The sequence below is a fragment of the Rhamphochromis sp. 'chilingali' genome, assembly GCF_963969265.1.
Source record: "Rhamphochromis sp. 'chilingali' genome assembly, chromosome: 21".
Lineage (NCBI taxonomy): Eukaryota > Metazoa > Chordata > Actinopteri > Cichliformes > Cichlidae > Rhamphochromis > Rhamphochromis sp. 'chilingali'.
Genome location: NC_137949.1, coordinates 31545063 through 31564987, shown reverse-complemented (window position 1 = coordinate 31564987; position 19925 = coordinate 31545063). Strand labels below are relative to the sequence as shown.

Below are 19925 nucleotides of genomic sequence, written 5' to 3'. Positions count from 1 at the left end.
AAGCAACCCCACATCTGCATTGCACATCCCTCAACTAGTGCATGCTCCTTCTAGACAGGAGGACACTGCAACTTCCTCGTCTGTGACCACAAGCTCGATCACATGACAACTGTGGAAATGGCTATATCCGGTTGTCTGCGAGCGGGCGTCTCCGCCGCATTGAGAGCGGGCGGGGGGGAGTGAAGGGGTTGCACTTGCAGTCTGCACTCTGAGCATAAACAACCAAGATGACCCTTGTCAGCTTCCTATTGACACACATTTCCCCTTTTGGTTTTATTCATTTGTACTTTCCACAGAGCGGCTTTTCTTAAGAACTGACAGAGTGAGAAAGTGAAAACTAATGCTGGGTTTTTTCCCCTTTTTAAAATTGTATTGTCAAATATACAGTTACCGTTTAGAGTAAACATGGATACATTTATATGGTAATTATACACAGGGACTGTTATGCAGATGCAGAGAGGGAAAAAAAAATTCTTCTGCACTACTTAAATCCAGTGCTTTGCATACTAGACCCCAAATACATCCTGTGTACACGGAGAAAAAGCGCAGACTGCTGACAAAGGACAATAGGCCTCAGAACAACACAGGAGAGCCTTCTGCTTTTAACTCACTTCATCATCACAGTGTTCCAGTAAACTAAAACCTTTTGATGTCAACATGTTCTCCAAAACAGGAAAGTGGCCAACAGACAGACTGACCACAACCTAGATAAGATAAAACCTGCTTCAAGTGTCTGGTTGACACACAGGCACACATGCATGCATGCACGCACAAACACACACTTTGCTCTGAGGAAATCCACTGCATTAACAGTCCCAGTAAGCTTTTCTAATAAAAGCATGACAGCCGACATGTGGCTCGTCTCAACCAAATTAGGGGAAGGACAGAAGAATGGGAAGACTGATTTGACAAAAGATGAGAGATGAGAGTACTGGAGGGGATGAGAAAGCAGTGTGTGAGGAGTTGTGCTGAACGGCGTGGTAGTGAGACAGATCACTACATATGTTCCCCACATATGTAGGAGTGTGAGTGGGGGGTGGGGGGTGTGAACGCAAGTGAAGTGTGCATGAGCCATGCGCACTGTGTGTGCAGGGGAGGAGCTGTCAGGGCCTGATAGAGTGTCTTTACATGACAAGCAGCTGCTGAGGGCTGGGATGCGCGCTGGGCAAAGTGGAAAATAATGAACGGAGAACCGCTGCCAAACAAAACAGAATTCATCTTTATTTGCCAACTGCTGCATGGCCCTGTGTGCGGACAGCTTCAGCATGCCACAGCTACGCCCCTCTACACCTCAAGCACGGTACAGGAGGAAAGAACGGGTTTGGCACAGCAGCTGGAGCATCTTTGCTTTTACCGAATTACAAGAAAAAAGGTACAACAACAACAACTCCTGACGAGGGAATCACTTTAATCTAGATACTGAAATGATCAGGAAGTTTTAACATTATACATTTCAAATTTTCTCAACTTAATGACACTTCACGTCGACTTCCAAGAAATGACTCTTTATTTCACGTTAATCCTTTCTTTGGACAGTAAAGCCATGTGAAAGTCAACTTGGCTTAAGAGGCCCTAACACTAAGGGTTAGTCAGACAAGCTTATTGAAGATTCATTAAATAAAAGGAAGAGGGCGGGTGAATGAGGTTAGTGGCTGGTTCAGAGGAGCATCCTGCACTCTCCGTCTCTACGTGACAGCAACAGGAATGTTGAGAACCCAGCTGCTATAGTTTGTTGGCTAATAAGACACATCATGTAGTATTCATCAGTCTTTTTTTTTTTAAAATTACAAACGAAAGGAGAAGAAAAAGAAGCCACAATCTCCCAAACTAACAGCTGTATCCCAGCTCGTTCTATTTGTAAGGTTTTTAAATAACATTTCCAACACAGTAACTTTAAAAAGAAAAGAACACCTTTGTCACAAGCCACTAGATGACCCACACATGCACACTAATTAACAATGCAAGTGGGTAAATGATCTCACACAGAGTGAGAGGAACCAAAAGAGGGTCAGACAAAATGTGCCTCAGTGCTCACACCCAGTGGTTGGACTTCCTGAGAGGGCTGCTGTTGGGTTTTGTCCCCGTCTGGCCATTCATGGCTTGGGGATGAGAGGAAGGGAGCCAGTGTAACTGCATGAACTGTGCGTGTGTGTGAGTTTGAGTGGTGAGAATCGGATGAGGAGGAGGAGGTGGGGGTAGGCGGAGGTTGAGGATTAGGGAATTAGAACTCCAAAGCGTGGGAGGAGGGGGTAGGGGGGCTTCGCCTTTTGTTGGTTTTTCCTCAGCCGCCCCCGCCATCCCTTCGGCCCTTTTCTGCCGGGTTCTGCCTGTAGGCTGCAGCTGCGGCCTGCTGCCCTGTGCCCTGCATCTCAATGAGGCACGGACTGCCTGCTCTAAAAGAGTGGGGGCTCCCTGATGCAAGGGTCAACACTGAGCCCAGCAACCACAAACTCCACCCCCAAGACGCCCTGCTCTAAGCTGAGCTTCTCATGCTGACCGAACACCCATCTACATATTTGCCCGACTGCGACCGTATAAGGCAGCACCGGGTTCACATGGCATCTTAAACTATCCTGGAGTACGGACTCCTTTTCTTTCCTACTCTTTATGCCTTCTTGACCCCCCCAGCCCATACTCCCTTTTGTTGGCCTCATTCTCTCCATGCAGCTGGATTTGGGGGGGTTGCAGGAGGGGTGGGAGGTGCACCATTGCTGGGGCTTTGGCAGCAGCATCGACAGGTTCCGTTGAAGGGCCACCCCAACCCCAAATCTAGCCCTCCGTCTCTTCCCCTTCTCCCTTCCCCCCCCGTCACTAGGGTTGCTACTGCTACCCTAAAAAGAAAAAAAAAAAAAAAAAAAGCAAGGGGGTGCGATGGAGGCTGCCCCGCTTTCTCACGCTCGTAAGAAAGCCCTCACTTCTTCTCTGTGGTGAGTGACACCTGCTGATTACCATAGAGACACTGTGGGAAGTTCCCCCCTGCCACACTGGGCTGAGATTTGCACCCTCTCCCTGGGTAAACAAGCAGTCCATGGATTAGTTAACTGGGTTACTGCATGGCAAACAAATAAACACACATTATTTAGAACATATTAGTGCCAATGAACTCTCAATGACCAGTAAAATTTAGCACCCTTAAACAAGCAACGATTACGCTCTACATCCCCCCCGCTCCATTTAGACAGGTACACTCCAGCTGTTGACATTTTTCAGGGGCACTACTTGTTAAAATGTTCTGTAAATAAATATAAATATGAAATATGCTCAGAGTAAGAGAAAATGTCAATATCATGGACGCCACATATCTGAGTCCCCAGGCGGCCAAGCATCCCTTTCGTTTCACTGTCTCTCTAACCCACCCTAAACTGAAGAGAGGTGCCAGTGATTTGATTGATGTCAAAGACTTTGAGCTTTTCGCCGGTCCATAGCCGCTTCCGCCATGGGTCTGAGTTGTCAGCTGGGTCATTATCCTAGCGACAGAGTGAGAAACGTGCGCTGGAAGTGGGGGAGGACTAAAAAGGGGATGAGCTTGTGAGGGCAAGGGAGAAAGGGGGACCATAAAAGACAAGAAAAAGTGTGCGAGTAAGAATGAAGGAGAACAAGCAGAAAGAGAGATGAGGACTGAGGAAATGACAGACAGAAAGGGTACACAGCAACAGCAACAGAGGCTGAGATCACTGCTGAGTACCACAGTTGTGGCGAGCAGGCGGACTCTGCACAGCAAAGTAAGCACACAGCGGGCTTGCTGCGAGAGGGGGCGAATGGTGGAGGTGCCACCTCCCTCAGCCTCCTGGTCCCCCCCACCATTCTAGCCAGCCTGCCTGCTGACAGCTGCACCCCAGTAATTTACTTCTCTCCACCACATTTAGCAGGAAGACTGCTTCCCATTACCCAGAGCAGGGGGTCCACGCTGACGGCCAGACACCCGGCCAGAGCAATGGCTTCCTGGTGTGACACCTTCTGCTGCTGGACCCTGCCTACAGGGGATCCACTCAAATCTGTCTGCCACTTCAACTTTCACTACTGCTGTTCATTTGGGCGTTTCCCCTCACAAAGTTCAGGCTGACTATTGTAAACTTATTGGAAAATAGTTAGCAAGAAAGGGTATACACCATTAGTTTCAGTCAAACTACTGAATTACCCACAGAGAGGGTCAGCTGTGGCTCAGGAGGTAGAGCAGGTTGTCTGCTAATTGGAAGGTCAGCGGTTTGATCCCCAGCTCCTCCAGTCCACAATCTGAGGTGTCCTCAGGCAAAATACTGAGCTCCAAATTGCTCCGGATGCTTGCATTGGGGTGTGACTGCGCCTCATCGAAAGCGCTTAAAGGAATAGAATAAAGTGCTGCAGGAATGTGTGAATAAGGCTCGTAGCAAAAAGTGTTAAGTGCTAAGTAGAGTTGCAAAGTGCTATATAAGTAGCGGTCCAGTTACGGACAGGCACCTTCCATATTTGATTATCTTCTCTCTGGAAAATCCCTTTATCCATCACTTAACGTCTGTGCTAGGTATTTAATGTTAAAAATGTGTATGTATGTACTTGTCAGCTGTTGACAGGTGAAGTCAATATCTCATTACAGAGTTATTCCCCAGTGAAACTTTAGATCCTAAAAAACTGTGTTCAACAAGCCTGAGCCACAGAACCCCCCGAGGCCATTACTTGGCATATAAGATTATGGCTGAACAGCGCACGATGTACTAATAATAACACCGTCAACAGAACCAAGCTGGTAAAACACAGCATATTTGTAAAGGAGTTATTAATGCAGCATCACAAGTTTCGGTTCTGTTTATCTTTTTTATATTTAATCTTCACAATATATCAGCAAATTTGCACAACTATTCCCCACACTGTTGCAGTATGTACGTACGTTTATGTGATTGTGTATTTGTAGCAGTATGCAATCCTTGACACCCATAATGAAGGTAGACCAGGCAAGGCCAGCAGCAGATTTGGCCGTGACTCAAAGGCCTTAAATCCTGAGACAGTCAGCAATGCAGTATCATGAGACATTCTTAATCAGGTGGGTCTGCTCCCTTGAAGAGCATCGAGCTTTGCAGGAAACACTGCATTCCCTTACTTAGATCTTACAGAACAAACTAATAGAAATGTGGGAAATGCTAGCTGAATTGTTGCAGGCCTGTTCACCAGATGCAGAAGGTACAAACATTCAAAAGAATGGAGGGGGGAAAAAAAAGTTAAAAAAAATAAAAATCTACAGTTACTGTGTCTAGTGTTTTGTAACACCCCACCCCCAGACCACCAACAAGGTCTTGCATGGACGAGCAGCTCATGGGTGTCCTTCAGCCACATGACCAGCAAAAGGGCCAATCAGCTGACGAGGTCCAAACCAAACCACGAGAGTCTCTGTGGCACGTCGCACACAACATCAACCAGCTCTCCTCGGGCCGACTGGGTCACTGAGCAATGTTCTGGGAACATCACAAAGACGCTGCTCAACTTCTGTCCCCCCCCCCCCCCCCCTTCCTCACCATCTCTACTGCTGTGCTCTCTGCTTTCCCCTCCTTCCCCCACTCCACCCCTCCTCTCACAGGTTGGAGCCAGCTGAGCGTGCTACCCAAATCCAACAGTTGTTGTGGCCTTCGTTAGCCTAACGAGGGGGCCGGCTCTTTATACTTGTCAGGGAGCAAATGAGTCAAACAAACAAGAGCCAGGGAAGAAGGGAGGACAAGCAAGCGCTGTTCTGTTGAGCTTGACTGGGTTTTTGGCCACAGCGCTTCCCTGGAAACTAGGGAACCCACAATCTGCCTCTTTGATGTCAGATGATGCTCTGGCTTTGATGGAAACTTTGGAAAAACACTTGCAAAGAGAAATAACATGCTGTTTGGCCTCTGTGGCCACTAGAGGCCGTAGGCACATTCAAAGTGTGTGGGTGCACTCCATGAAGGATCTAAAAAGGAAGTACCATTTGGGGACACATAACAACTGGTTATGATAGTAACGACAAAGTTACAGTGTTTGTGCAGGCCTGTACTTGCTATGTGGTCTGTGCATAAGGGCAAAGGGTAATGTCCTGCTGGTAGTGTCAAAATAAATATGCTTCACTCTGTATATTAAACCACTCGCATTTGCATATCTAAACACACACACTCCATCCCACTCTTTGTCTCACATTCAAAAACAGATAACAAGCCCATCAACATCTCCCAATGGTGTCCACAATCCAGACGCATTACTGCAGCACAAGGCTTAAGAAGAAACTATGAAGGTGTGTCCTTCAGATTTAGATCATTTCACAGAGTGCAGCCTGTCTGGAACAACTGTACAGATCAATCCAAGGCTAAGAATCTGGAGCTTTAATGACAGATTAGCTCTGAGGGTGGGGGGGTTACAAGGTACAGAGGCACAATCGCTTGCTTTACTTTCTCTCAGGCGTCTTGACTCAGTCTGCACGTGCATGCTGAAGATGACTAATCAGAAAGGAATCAAAGAGCTGCTTTGCGCCTGCAACTGGCCCACCGTGAAATTCAATCATCATGTGGAGCCAATAAATGGGCACTGCTAGAAGAGGAGGCTACTCAAACTGTACCTGCTTTTGTAAGAGAGTACTGCAGTGCAAGACCAGGTCCATGAAACAGACACAAACACGAAAGAAAAACAAGTGTTGATGGAAATATGAAGGTCAATCTGTTGTAAAACATCAAATTGGTGTTTTGAAAGCACACATGGGAGTAATGAGCATGGTGAACACACTCAGAGGTGGTACAAGCCATTTATTATAACGCCCACACGGAGATTTGAGTCACTTGGGTGGCGCCACCACACAAGCTGCACTCAAGGTGCGGGAAGATGGGAAGAGGTTTGTCGAGCACAGACTGCCTGGCTGACCGAGGTGATCGACAGAAAGACAGGGCTACTTGCAGGTTCACCTTCTGTGCACTGGCTCTGGGGCAAAGATTGCATGACAGTGATGCGACACTAAAAGCCTTCCTGTCAAGGAGGCAGGCGGATGCCCTCCAATCAAAACAGAGGCTCGGTGACATTTCACAGGGCACAGCTGCTGGGCTACGACAGCATGCCAACTCACTATTTCTGAAGGGTTGTTTGTTTAGTGTTCATGTCACAAATGGGGGGAGTATAGATGGAAGCTCAGCGCCACAACAGTGCACATGTGTGCACACACACACACCGTTTTCTTTCCGGTCACTATTTTACTATTCTTATACTTCACACAGGCCGCCTGTTATGTTTCACTCTTATCTGTACTTGTGAAGGTGTGGAAAGATGGATGTGTGCCAGATTTTAATGGGCAAACAAACGTATTTCAGAGCGTGTACAAATTTACACACAGTCTCAACAGGGCAAACATATTATTCCCTTATACCAGGGAAGAGGTTCTCTCTAAAGAAAGCAGGTTCTGTTTTTTTCCCTAAACAGACCAAGACAAAAAAGCAGCACAATTTACTTCTGCAGACTTTATTTTACTACCAGCTAATCCTAAACTTTCAAGACTTGAACTTTATTACTTTCCGCAAATGAAATCCTAATGTAACTAACACGCTGCCCTTACATTAAACAGAAGACCAGAGGGGCATGATTGCATCATATGGGGTATGTTGAGCTGCCCATCAAACTAAACCGGAAACCTGCATTGTGTTAGCCCACAGTCCCCATTTTCAAGACTTGTGCTAACACAATGCAGGAACTCTTATAGTGACATACTCCCATCACCTTAGCCAATAATTGCAAGTCTTGGCGCTCTCTCTTCCAGAAAAAGGCCAGTTCCTTTTATTTCTGGGCCCAGGAGATTTCAGTGGTTTCTTATCCTATTTTGCCCCTGGTGGTGCAGGCAGTGGTGAAGTGGGCTCTGTGAGGCAGCCACAGCAGAAGGCAGAGTTAGTATGCGCACATAAAGCTGCTCAAAGCCAGCAGGTATGTGAGGAATGCCTTTTCGTCCAAACAACAGGACTCACGCCCGACAGTGAGCCATGCCACGCCACACAGCACTGTCAGAGCAGCTCCATGGGGCCCGTTGGGGATTCTGCAACTGGATGCCTCCTTATATTACATCTGGCATACTACTTTATTTTAAATGCCTTTACAAATTAATCAACCACTTGGCAAATAGTCTATATTGTTGTTGTTCATCATTTCTGCAACATTTAGAGGGTAGAAAAAAATAAAATGAAAAAATAAAGATTTGCTGCATCCACCAAGAAGTTGAGGCAATTTGTATAACGAATCCGTTTTTTTATGTCAAGTACAGTCCTAGTGTTACATAAACTGTACGCATGAACCAATTTGTTTTCTGACATGTATCAACAAGAGCGTTTGAAATCTTTGACATATTCTAGGGTCTTTACATAATGTGTGTTGCACAGTTAGGTTTGTTACAAGGTCATGACAACCAGACACCTCGCGGACAAAAACCTCAGCACACATCAAATGTTAGTTGTTTAAATGTTAATCCAGTTATCAAAAAATAAACAAAAGAAAAATAATATAGCACTTAATGGCACAAATTTACCTCTTTTGTGCAGCCATCCCTCCTTGACGATCACCACATTGGTCATGTTGGTGGCCAGGATGGAGGATCCAGGTTTCTCTCAGGGAGAGACGACTCTCAGTCCAAAGTTTCCTTCACTCAACCCTGCGCAGGAGCCTGGAGACGGGGTCCTGGAGTTTATAGCCGTCTTCTTGATGGTGGTTACCTATTAGTTAAAGAAAAGTAAAAATTAGCCCATTGTTAAGGTGAACAATTTTTTCCACTTGTCTGATTATTAACCGTCAGGTCAACGGGGCCGAGGGGAGGCAAGAGAACCGAGAAGAGCCTCGTGTTTTACGGCCCAGTTGGTGAGGGACGGGTACAAGTACAGTGCAAGTGGAACCTGCAATATTTCAAGGTTCAAATATCTGTAAAGCTGTGGGTTTTGGCAATCAAAATGAAGTCTCCCGTATTGGAAAATTCCATGCTGTTCACTATTGAGGCAGCCGTTCTTGATAGACCAGGAGGTTCCCCCCACTCACGAACAGAGCTGCAGTGAGAAAATAATCAAATAATTCTCAAACAGGATATCCATATAGATTTTCAAACTTTGTGCACAGCTGTTTAATGATTTTTCTAAATCTCAGTTTCACCAAGAAGAACAGATTACTAGGTTTCTACTCCGTGCACGGATGGCATCAAAGTTTAAATCTTGAAAAGGTCTAGTCAAGTTTTATGTTTTTGTGTGCCACATACTAGCCCAGAGGCCCTGTGCTGCAAAGCAGGATTACGGGCATAATGTAGTCACTTCAGGTTTAACCCAGGGTTTTTACTGTTACTAAGGTGGCTCACTTCCCCATGGTAACACATGGTGCAGACCTAACCTGCCCCACAGCAGGTTATGTTTGACTGTTTGACATTACATGTAGAAAATCACCAGCTACGGAACAATCAAATTCTCTGGAAAAATAAGAGTCACCTTTCCTGGAAGATCCCTTGAGCCTCTGTGAGCAGGGTCTAAATTTGATAAAGACCGACTAAAGTGTTTGCGTTTCCCTTACGAGCGTCAATAAGAAATATAAATTCTGGGAAGCAGCTTTATTTCTTGTTTTTTTCCCCAGTTCACTGAAAGTAATTTAAAATAATTTTATTGTTCTCTGAGCCTTAATATAGTCATATGATCTCAAGAAAGGGCACCCAAGCCTTACACTGACAAGGTCAAACTGTTAAACACAGCAGGGCTGCAGCTGAAAGAACATGAGGTTAAATGAGACTACCTTACTCACCTCTGAGTAACAATTGTAATTATGTGCCAGATCCTTCTGTGACTTAATGATAGAGCTGTAATACTGATGAGTCTACTAACTTACACAGTTGGCATTTTTGACAGCCTGGTGTATTGGATTCAAAGGCAAAATAAGGACAACAGCAGATGTGGCAGATCTAAAACATCTATACAGCATCTGAAAGTCATGTTCTTAAGAAATATGGAACATATTAATTTTAATTATTTATTTTTTGCAGGACCAAGCGCTCCAAAACAAAAATGACTCTACAGAAGTAGAGGCGCACCAACGTAATGGCTCCATAGTGTAGATGTTTATACGCCCGCTTCACAAGCTAAAGGTCGCTGGTTTGATGCCAACGGGATACACAAATCCCTTTTGAAGTTGTGTCAAGAAAGACATCTGGTGTAACTGTACCAAACCAAACATTCAGGGATGCCCACTGTGGTGATCCCTGTGGCAAGGGCCAATCATTGACATTCACCTCACTGATTGCTGTGAGTCAATCAGCAAATAGGACGATACTCAATAAAGGCAGTGACTGATGTTTACCTGTTCTACTCCATCCCAGTCCTTATATCTGGGATCCATTTTCAGAAAATGGTTTGTGAATTTATACTCTTTAAAAAGATATAAATATATTCCAAGTACATAGTGTGACAAGGAACTGAAACACACTTAATCCCTCCTCACAGTATGCATTTATAGTGACAACTTCTGTGTTTGCAACTAAGACATCAAACTGGACTGACCTACCAACACACATATGCAATCTGCCAGTTGTTAGTTTCAATGTTGGCCCAGCATTTCAAAATTATTGCTTCCCTTATGCTTCCACCTATTTTTTCGCCCTACTGATCCAATTCATGGTTGTGGGGGTGCTGGAGCCCATCACTGCTGTCAAAGGGTGAAAAACAGGGTACAACCTGCACAGGTTCCCAATCGGGTTGAATCCAGGCTGGGGCTTTTTTGTGCAGATTTTGCATGCACTCCAGCTTCCTCCCACAGTCTGAAGACATGCGTGTTAGGTTAACTGGATTTTAAATTAACATCCTTTATATTAACATCAATGTAATTTCCTTGTGAGTAAGAAGGACTTTACACTGACAGTTGTTTTTTTTTTAAAAAAAAAAAAGAAAAAAAAAGAAAAAAAAAAGACCCCGCTGCCGTGCTCTAGCAAGAGATTTGCGCTAAAGCACACTTCTATGTGGTTGGATGGTATTAACCAACACGGAACTGTTTTGCTTAAAAACAAACAAACAAACAAACAAGTGCTATATAACAGCTCAGATTCAAATATATTACAAGATTTTAAAAAAATAAAATAAAATAAAAAATTCCTAGTAAAAAGCTTCCTTGTAAATCCTAGGTAACTAGATTTGCTAAACGATAATATAACATTGATTATGTGATTTTTTTCTTTTTATACAAGAGTACCGTTGCAAGGTGGCAGATGATGGCGGTCATGTGATGTTGTCAAAACCCTTCAACAGTTACAGTGCTGCTCCTAAACAGACCTCCAGGTGAGACTGTTTTGACAACAGAACAAAGTGAATAAACTATGAGGTCAAGGTGTGCTTCTTATACAGGGAGTGCAGAATTATCAGGCAAATGAGTATTTTGTCCACATCATCCTCTTCATGCATGTTGTCTTACTCCAAGCTGTATAGGCTCGAAAGCCTACTACCAATTAAGCATATTCGGTGATGTGCATCTCTGTAATGAGAAGGGGTGTGGTCTAATGACATCAACACCCTATATCAGGTGTGCATAATTATTAGGCAACGTCCTTTCCTTTGGCAAAATGGGTCAAAAGAAGGACTTGACAGGCTCAGAAAAGTCAAAAATAGTGAGATATCTTGCAGAGGGATGCAGCAGTCTCAAAATTGCAAAGCTTCTGAAGCGTGATCATCGAACAATCAAGCGTTTCATTCAAAATAGTCAACAGGGTCGCAAGAAGCGTGTGGAAAAACCAAGGCACAAAATAACTGCCCATGAACTGAGAAAAGTCAAGCGTGCAGCTGCCAAGATGCCACTTGCCACCAGTTTGGCCATATTTCAGAGCTGCAACATCACTGGAGTGCCCAAAAGCACAAGGTGTGCAATACTCAGAGACATGGCCAAGGTAAGAAAGGCTGAAAGACGACCACCACTGAACAAGACACACAAGCTGAAACGTCAAGACTGGGCCAAGAAATATCTCAAGACTGGTTTTTCTAAGGTTTTATGGACTGATGAAATGAGAGTGAGTCTTGATGGGCCAGATGGATGGGCCCGTGGCTGGATTGGTAAAGGGCAGAGAGCTCCAGTCCCACTCTGACGCCAGCAAGGTGGAGGTGGAGTACTGGTTTGGGCTGGTATCATCAAAGATGAGCTTGTGGGGCCTTTTCGGGTTGAGGATGGAGTCAAGCTCAACTCCCAGTCCTACTGCCAGTTTCTGGAAGACACCTTCTTCAAGCAGTGGTACAGGAAGAAGTCTGCATCCTTCAAGAAAACATGATTTTCATGCAGGACAATGCTCCATCACACGCGTCCAAGTACTCCACAGCGTGGCTGGCAAGAAAGGGTATAAAAGAAGAAGAACTAATGACATGGCCTCCTTGTTCACCTGATCTGAACCCCATTGAGAACCTGTGGTCCATCATCAAATGTGAGATTTACAAGGAGGGAAAACAGTACACCTCTCTGAACAGTGTCTGGGAGGCTGTGGTTGCTGCTGCACGCAATGTTGATGGTGAACAGATCAAAACACTGACAGAACCCATGGATGGCAGGCTTTTGAGTGTCCTTGCAAAGAAAGGTGGCTATATTGGTCGCTGATTTGTTTTTGTTTTGTTTTTGAATGTCAGAAATGTATATTTGTGAATGTGGAGATGTTATATTGGTGTCACTGGTAAAAATAAATAATTGAAATGGGTATATATTTGTTTTTTGTTAAGTTGCCTAATAATTATGCACAGTAATAGTCACCTGCACACACAGATATCCCCCTAAAATAGCTCAAACTAAAAACAAACTAAAAACTACTTCCAAAAACATTCAGCTTTGATATTAATGAGTTTTTTGGGTTCATTGAGAACATGGTTGTTGTTCAATAATAACATTATTCCTCAAAAATACAACTTGCCTAATAATTCTGCACTCCCTGTAGTGAAGATTGAGAGATGCACACACACTTGAGCACCTTCAAATAAAAGCATAGCCTCCAGCAGAAGAATTATCAAAGTGTTATTAAGTCTTAGGACAATTCAAAATACCAGAAATGGCCACAATACTATCCTGGTTACATAGTAAACACATGTAAAGGTATAAAGAAAAATGTATGACTAAAGGGCAGATAGTAAACCCAACTAAAAACCTAAATTTGGGAGAAAGATCACACTACAGTAGTAGCTGCAATAGCTCACTTGTTAAAGCAGAAGTCAAATAAGGCAGTAAAAACTGTACTAACAGTCATCCAAAAACTGTCAAGACTACCATTAGACTTCAAACCTGCAGGCTATCATAACCAAAGCACTTGACCCTTTCCTTCATTCAGTATTTCTTTGTGATATAAAGACAGCTTTGAATAAAGGGAAGCAGCCAAAAGATGATCAATTGCAATGCTTGTTCACATAAATGTCACATACTGCGCCAGGCGATCCCTGACCATCGGCTGAAATCAATGTCCCTGCTGCTCCATCAGAGCCAGGCCATCAAAAGAGAGCTCTGTTTGAGTGGCCTCATCCAGCTAACTGGTGGGGACAACAACAGGAAGTGAATGTGACTATTGACAGACAACGAGTCATATCAGTACAGCCTCAGGCTCGAATACATCTGGCAGCGCGTGTGCAATCAACACCTTTTACTGCCACTCTGCTCCCCTCCATCAGTGAGCAAAAGTAAGTTTATGAAGCCAAAGTTTATTTTCGCTCAGTGTTTTTGTTTATTGCACTTGGGGTTGTGGTGGTTGTGTCACACAGCTGATGTTGGAAGGATCCTGGAGAGGGATTTGAGAGAAGAAAAAAAAAAAAAAAGCACACAGAGTGCAATTCAAAGTAAGGATCACAAAACCCGTTGGATCCCATCGGCATCTTAGTGTGGACTCTGTGACACAGGCACGCACACATTATATACACCTCACAAACAAACTTGAGCGCACACACGCCGCAGCCAAAAAAGCAACACATGCACAAGTCCGGCTCTGGAGCCACAACAGAGCGCTGCTGTTTTAATGGGAGCGACCTGTTGCTACTGCGGCCTGTGTGTAAAAAGCTGGGCTGCTGCCAGCGCTGCAGCCAGCAGCCACTGAATGAACCCAGTACCCTGACGGCGGGTCACATGGTCCTCAGGCCTCTGGGCCACCGCCTGCCTGCCTGCCCTGATGTCAGGGCGGCTTTCAATCATTCATCTTTCTGGCTCCAACGCCGGGGGCCACCCCATTCAATGCAAATCAGTGTCATGCAGCAAAAGTTGCCACACACTGAGCTTGTCACTGAGCCAGAGAGGATAGTCCCATGTGTTTATAGCAGGAAGCAAGGGGGGGAGAAGAGAAAAAAAAAAAAAAAAAAAAAAATCAGGTCGACATCACCACGCTACTTCCTTCATCACAGATTCATAGATACCATTTTTTTGCTTCAGTTTCTGCTCGGTTAACAGAAAAAACTACCACATGGTTTATGTTTCCAAAAGTAAAACATTACACTGAAAGTATTTAAAAACACAAGAAATGACATCACGCTAACCTGTTGCTGAAAAACAAGTCGCCAAAGCAACACTTTAGTTTGAGCTCAAATGCCACAGTGGAGCCAGTAGTACGGTGATCTACTACGCTACCAAGTTCCTCTTTCAAGTTCCCTGAAAGCACAACATTATTGATAAGAATATTGCGGGCAGCTTTAACTGAACACAAAACCGCAGTGACTGCAACCTTGAAAGGCAAGCAGAGTGGCCGCTTTAATCCTGCGATGACACGAACACCAACCACTTTATGACTCACGTTAATGTAATCATATTCAGGCTGTTCAGACAAGCTGTAAAAGCAACACAATGCTTAATTTATTCAAATCACACACACACACACACACACACACACACACACACACACACACACACACACACACACACACACACCATTATAGGAAAGTTAACACAGAAAAGCAAAAGGAAAACAAAAGTAATTTGTTTTCCAGGTTTTCAGTTTTTGTGACACAGATTGAGAATTGTGACGTCCAGGACACCGGTACGAGAACCATCTCTTTCTCAGTCTCAGTACATCCAGACTCTGGTGATGCGTCCAGGCCCCTGTCTGTCCGTTTTGGACAAAATTTCAAACAACATTCCTCAGATTCTGCATGTAACTGGTAGCAGATTTGCGTCAACTGAGCTGCTTTAGGGGATTGGGTGGGAGGTGGGTGGTTTTTTTCTAAACAGAACAGTGAGAGCCAAGCAGTCACTGGCTGCATCATTGCACCAGCTTGTTGCGTCTTCCCCAGGTCACATGCCAAATCCCCTTGCGTACACACACACTGGACAGACGTAGTCTCATGACCGATAAAAACATTTTTTAACACTGAAGGCATGGTGGGTACAACACACCCGGGGACAATGTTCTCTTTTTAGTACATGCATGCACCCTGGGAGAAGGAGACAGACATATTATTAGCAAAATAAGTTTTAAACATGATTGCAAGCCTTGCATCCTGCAAGAATCCTTTTGAAATTTGAAAGCGCCATCAGATTTGTATGCCCTTGATATCTCTCAAACTTGATAAGAATACTATAATAATAATAATAAAAAACCTTTATGACAAAAAACTATTGAGTGCAGACCTACACAACTGTCATTACTGTAGGTGGGATGCTAGCAGTGAGGCCAGTGAAACCTATCAAAACACACTTATCCACAGGCATTATCCCGTTGTACTGATTACTGGGGGCGTTAAATTACACTGTTGGGACTTTTTCTTATGACGTCTGTGTCTAAATTGTGGACCAAAAAGTAAACGCGTGGCAACAAGTCACAACAGACTCATAACTTTTTCTTTTTTGGAAAGCAGCACTGTTTGTGGCCACAGCAGCTTCTCGGCAGGCAGGCAGCAAAGCTAATGGCTAAAGATAAGATGGCAATAAGTGCCTCACTCAAACAAGTAAACAAACGCGGTGGTAGTTCACAACAATGAATGAGCTGCTCTCTCTTGTTGAGCTCATTTGTTTTCATTTCCCTCCAGGACCATAAAGCACAGCGCAAAAAAACAAAACTTTTTTCCCGCAAAGAGGAGAACCGTTTGAAGCGACTTGACTGCAGATATTTTGGCCCGAGGGTTGTGTCTCAAAAGTGGTCATTGTCAAAAAAAAAATATTTAAAAAAAAAATGAATGGTTAACATCTTAAAGAGACGCACTGCTGTTTGTGGAAAAACCCCGAGCGTTAAGACTTCACTACAGGAAATTAATGAGTCGTCGACTTTTTTCGTCATAAGACAACTTTTTACGGCGAAGTGAAGTCAGGAAAGTACCTCATTTCAGGTTTGCATCTAGCGCTAGAAAGGATATGGGGCCTAGCAGGGCAGCTTGGGTGAGAATAACCGCATCCCATGTAAGTACAATGGGGACCTACCCTGTCTAGCTGTCGAACTCTTGTAGTTAACCATGCGAAGGAAACGCGGACATTTACCTGGACAGGAATTCAACAATGTGTCCGTCTCATTATAGTGAGCTGTTTCGGCGGTGTTTTAAGTTGACGGGTCCTTCAACAATCTGGACAAAGTGCTCTCATTTACTCCGTTTCTCTTGCCTTTCTTCCACTACACCTCCCAAACGCGCTGTCTGCAATGCCTCTGTGGCAGCCGTCTCTCCCGGGTCCTAAAGCCGCCCTTAAATGAGTCACACTCACAGGAGGAGTAGTAGGCTGTCAGCGTCCCATTGAAGAAAAAAAAAACCTGCAGTGGTGCTTCTTCTGCATGGCCTTGTTGAACTCTCTGCTCTTTTATCTGTGCCGGTGGTTTCCAACATGGGTTTCGGGGACCTGCCGAGGACCTTGTATGTTTTTTAAGGGATCCTCGCTTCAATTAAGTGTACTTACGTGGGTTTTTTGACTTCCTGGAACAACCACAAGGGTAATGTAGGCTACAAGACGAGAATTACATTTTGGTACCGGCTCTACCTGCTCTGCAATGAGCTATATTAGGGTTCCAAAAGGTGCTTCTAGTCATCAATCATCTGTAATTATGTATTACTTTTTTTTTGTCTTTTTGATTACATTTTTTTTGTTCACAAAATATACACAAATATTCCCAGTTAGTCCAGATGTTGTATATTAGTGCCTTACAACAGTTCAAAATTACAGTCTTGCAAAGTTTTCTATAAGAAAAGACTAAGAAAAACGTTTTTAGAGCTAAACTGGTTCATTTAGTGTATGTTATTGTTATTTTATCATTTCACATCTGCCCTGTTATTTAATAACCTTTAAAATTATATTACAATAAAATGTTTTATGTTCACAAAACTCCTTCTAGGGTTTTAAACAAGTTAAGCTGCAGCTGTATCTGAAAGAAAAGTACAAGTTTGTCACCGTGTCATTGTTTCAAGCAAGTTGTATTTGATGTGTAAACTTGTTAACATCGAAAATAAAGTTATAATAAGTCAAATTAGGTCAAAGTAAATAAAGCTTTATGCAAAATAAGGTCAACAAGCCAATCAAAACCACAAAAACAAAACAAAAGGTTATGCACCTTAAAACTGTGTAAAGAGCCGTGCTTCTAAAAGGTGAAGCTCTAGCTCTAGTTTCAGATATGGTTCTTTCAGACACATGTGTAGCCTTGTGTAATCTAGTAAAATTATATTAAAATCACTACTAAAGAAGAAACCATAAGCAGGATGTGCTGCTGCTTCCATTCTGTTGCACGTCAGTGCTAAAGCATCAGGCTCGGTGGTGGACTTTTACACGTTCGATCACCTGGTTCCAGTCGCATCTGCCAGTACCAAAAAGCAGCAACTTTCACAGCAACTTTCTCTTCAAGTTGCTGTGGAGGGGCCTCTGACATTTCCAGGAAATGCCAACTAAACATGAAGTGTGAGAATGTCTCAGTCTGACACACTTAAAACAAAATACTTCAATATGGGTAAAGCAGATGTGCTGAACACAAGAATGTGTTTGCAGAAGTGTATTTAGTCTGATTTAGCCCTTGCCACTGATCTTTTTGTATTCATGCAGATACTCTCTTAAATTAACTGCATATACCAGATGAAACAGCTGAACGAGAAAGTAAAAATCTTGTGGATTGTTCATGATTACATGCCACACTTTTACCTGTTGTGGTAGATAAACCGTCATCTACAGCTACAGAGAACTCCACTGGAGAGGTAGGAGTTAAACCAGTTTTGGACAGGTACAGACAAGCCAGCTCAGTCTGCTTAAAAGAAGTCAGGGAGCCTATGTATCAAATGACGCCCTCAGATGACTGGGTTTACTTGATCAAAATGTTTCTAACTAGAAGTCTAAAACATTTTAGAGACCTCCCATTTTAACATTTCCATTATCTTGCTTTACGCCGTGATACTCCTGACCCTCTTCACGTACGTTTAGTCTTACCCCTTCATTATTTTTCTATCCCCAAGCATGGTGTAGTTGACTGCCTCAAAGTTGAATCAGCATTAGAAGTGCAGTAAAATATATGTATCACTTATAAAAGCAAGCATGTGACAGTTCCCGCAATAATGACTTAATAATATTAAAAGAAAAGGATAGCAGGGAAACGCTGCCAATGTTTCCTCTGTGATGAAAAATTCATTGGCTTGTGCCCTCTGTCTCTCAGCCTCCTCTGCTGTCATTTCCCCTCTTTGTCACTCACGCTGTAATGTGTTTCTCACTGCTACCATGCGTCAGCCTCGCCAAGCTGTTCCTGTCATACAGGCAAAGCTGACTTAGGGTATCCCATATTTTCTCCAGTTGCTATTCATTGGTGCTCTCCTCCTCCTCCTCCTCCACCCACTGTCTCTGGCCTGTTGATGGGAATGCCCAATCTGTTGTTTTGCGGGATCAAACGTAACAGTAACAAGATTAAAAAGTCAAAGTGAGTTAATAGCATCTCTCCCATCAAAGGCTCATCCGATCTCTGATCCCTGTCTACTTGCAGTATCTGTCTAGAGTACAACAAACAGTACAGAACAGAACTTAATGGCCCGTTAAAGGAGAATAGATAACACGCGGTAACAACAATTAGACACAGAAGGGCAGAAGGGCCATAATAGGGAGGAGGTGATTGTGTGAATGGATACGTGGGGCGGTGGGGAAGCTGACCAAAACGGCATCTCCAGTCAACTACAAAGCAATAAACTGTTACACTATTAGATGAATGTAATATTAAAAAAAACAAAGCGAAAAAATCACACAACTATTGTTGTATAAATTGCGTGTAAAACAGCAGCATCAGGACAGATAGGTATAAGAGATACTAAAAGTATGTGAGTGATATAGGGGCACTTATTTTATTTAACCAGTGCAGCTGTTGTGATAAATCACCCCTAGAAGATATACACATCTGATTACCAGTCAGCCTTGCTTGTAAAAGCTGGCAAATGTTTTAATGTGATTCCAGCATGCTATTTCCAAAAAAGTTAGGGTCAACATAAGAAAAACCCTAAAACATCTGGTGGCTCATCTTACAGCTACAGTTAGGTTGACTGGCAACAGGTAAATGATATAATATATTGCTGTAAAGTTAGCCTCCTAGAGAGTGAAACATCCATGAAGGACTGCATGGGAAACTAATTGAAAAGTTTAAGGATTGCCACCTCGACTGTTTCTGCTAGATGTCTCTTCCTGTTAAAAGGGAGTTTTTCCTTCCCACTGTCGCCAAGTGCTTGCTCATAGAGGGTTGTCTGATTGTTGATGGTTTTTTTCTCTATTATTGTAGGAGGTTTACCTTACAATATAAAGTGCATTGAGGCGACTGATGTTGTGATTTGGTGCTATATAAATAAAACTGAATTGAATTAAATTTTGCAACTCATGAACTTGAGAATTTTCTTTGGTATGCAATATTATTAAAAGAGGTAGACATCGCAGGGAACTCTTTGTATGCAGAGGACTAGGCCAAAGACTAAGACTCACTGCATTGGAAACAAACACAATTCTGAAGTGAAAGTCTGAAGTAAAAATTCAAAAGGAACACTTTTGAAAACTATTTTAAGCAAACAGACAATCATTTATTGTTTTAT

General features: G+C 43.5%; 1 protein-coding gene across 2 annotated transcripts in view; it reads right to left on the bottom strand.

Annotated features, from left to right (window-relative positions):
• akt1 (v-akt murine thymoma viral oncogene homolog 1) overlaps positions 1-16576 on the bottom strand; it is a 31473-nt gene extending 14897 nt beyond the window's left edge. Inside the window, exons 1-2 of one of the 2 annotated variants that reach the window (XM_080870454.1) lie at positions 16324-16576; positions 8483-8666 (exon numbers count right to left, since the gene is read on the bottom strand). In XM_080870454.1, coding sequence (XP_080726580.1) covers positions 8483-8528 — 46 coding nt within the window. In that variant the 5' untranslated portion in view covers positions 8529-8666; positions 16324-16576. The remainder of the gene's footprint in view (positions 1-8482; positions 8667-16323) is intronic. The other variant, XM_080870453.1, reaches the window with a different exon arrangement.
• Between the last annotated feature and the right edge of the window lie 3349 nt (positions 16577-19925).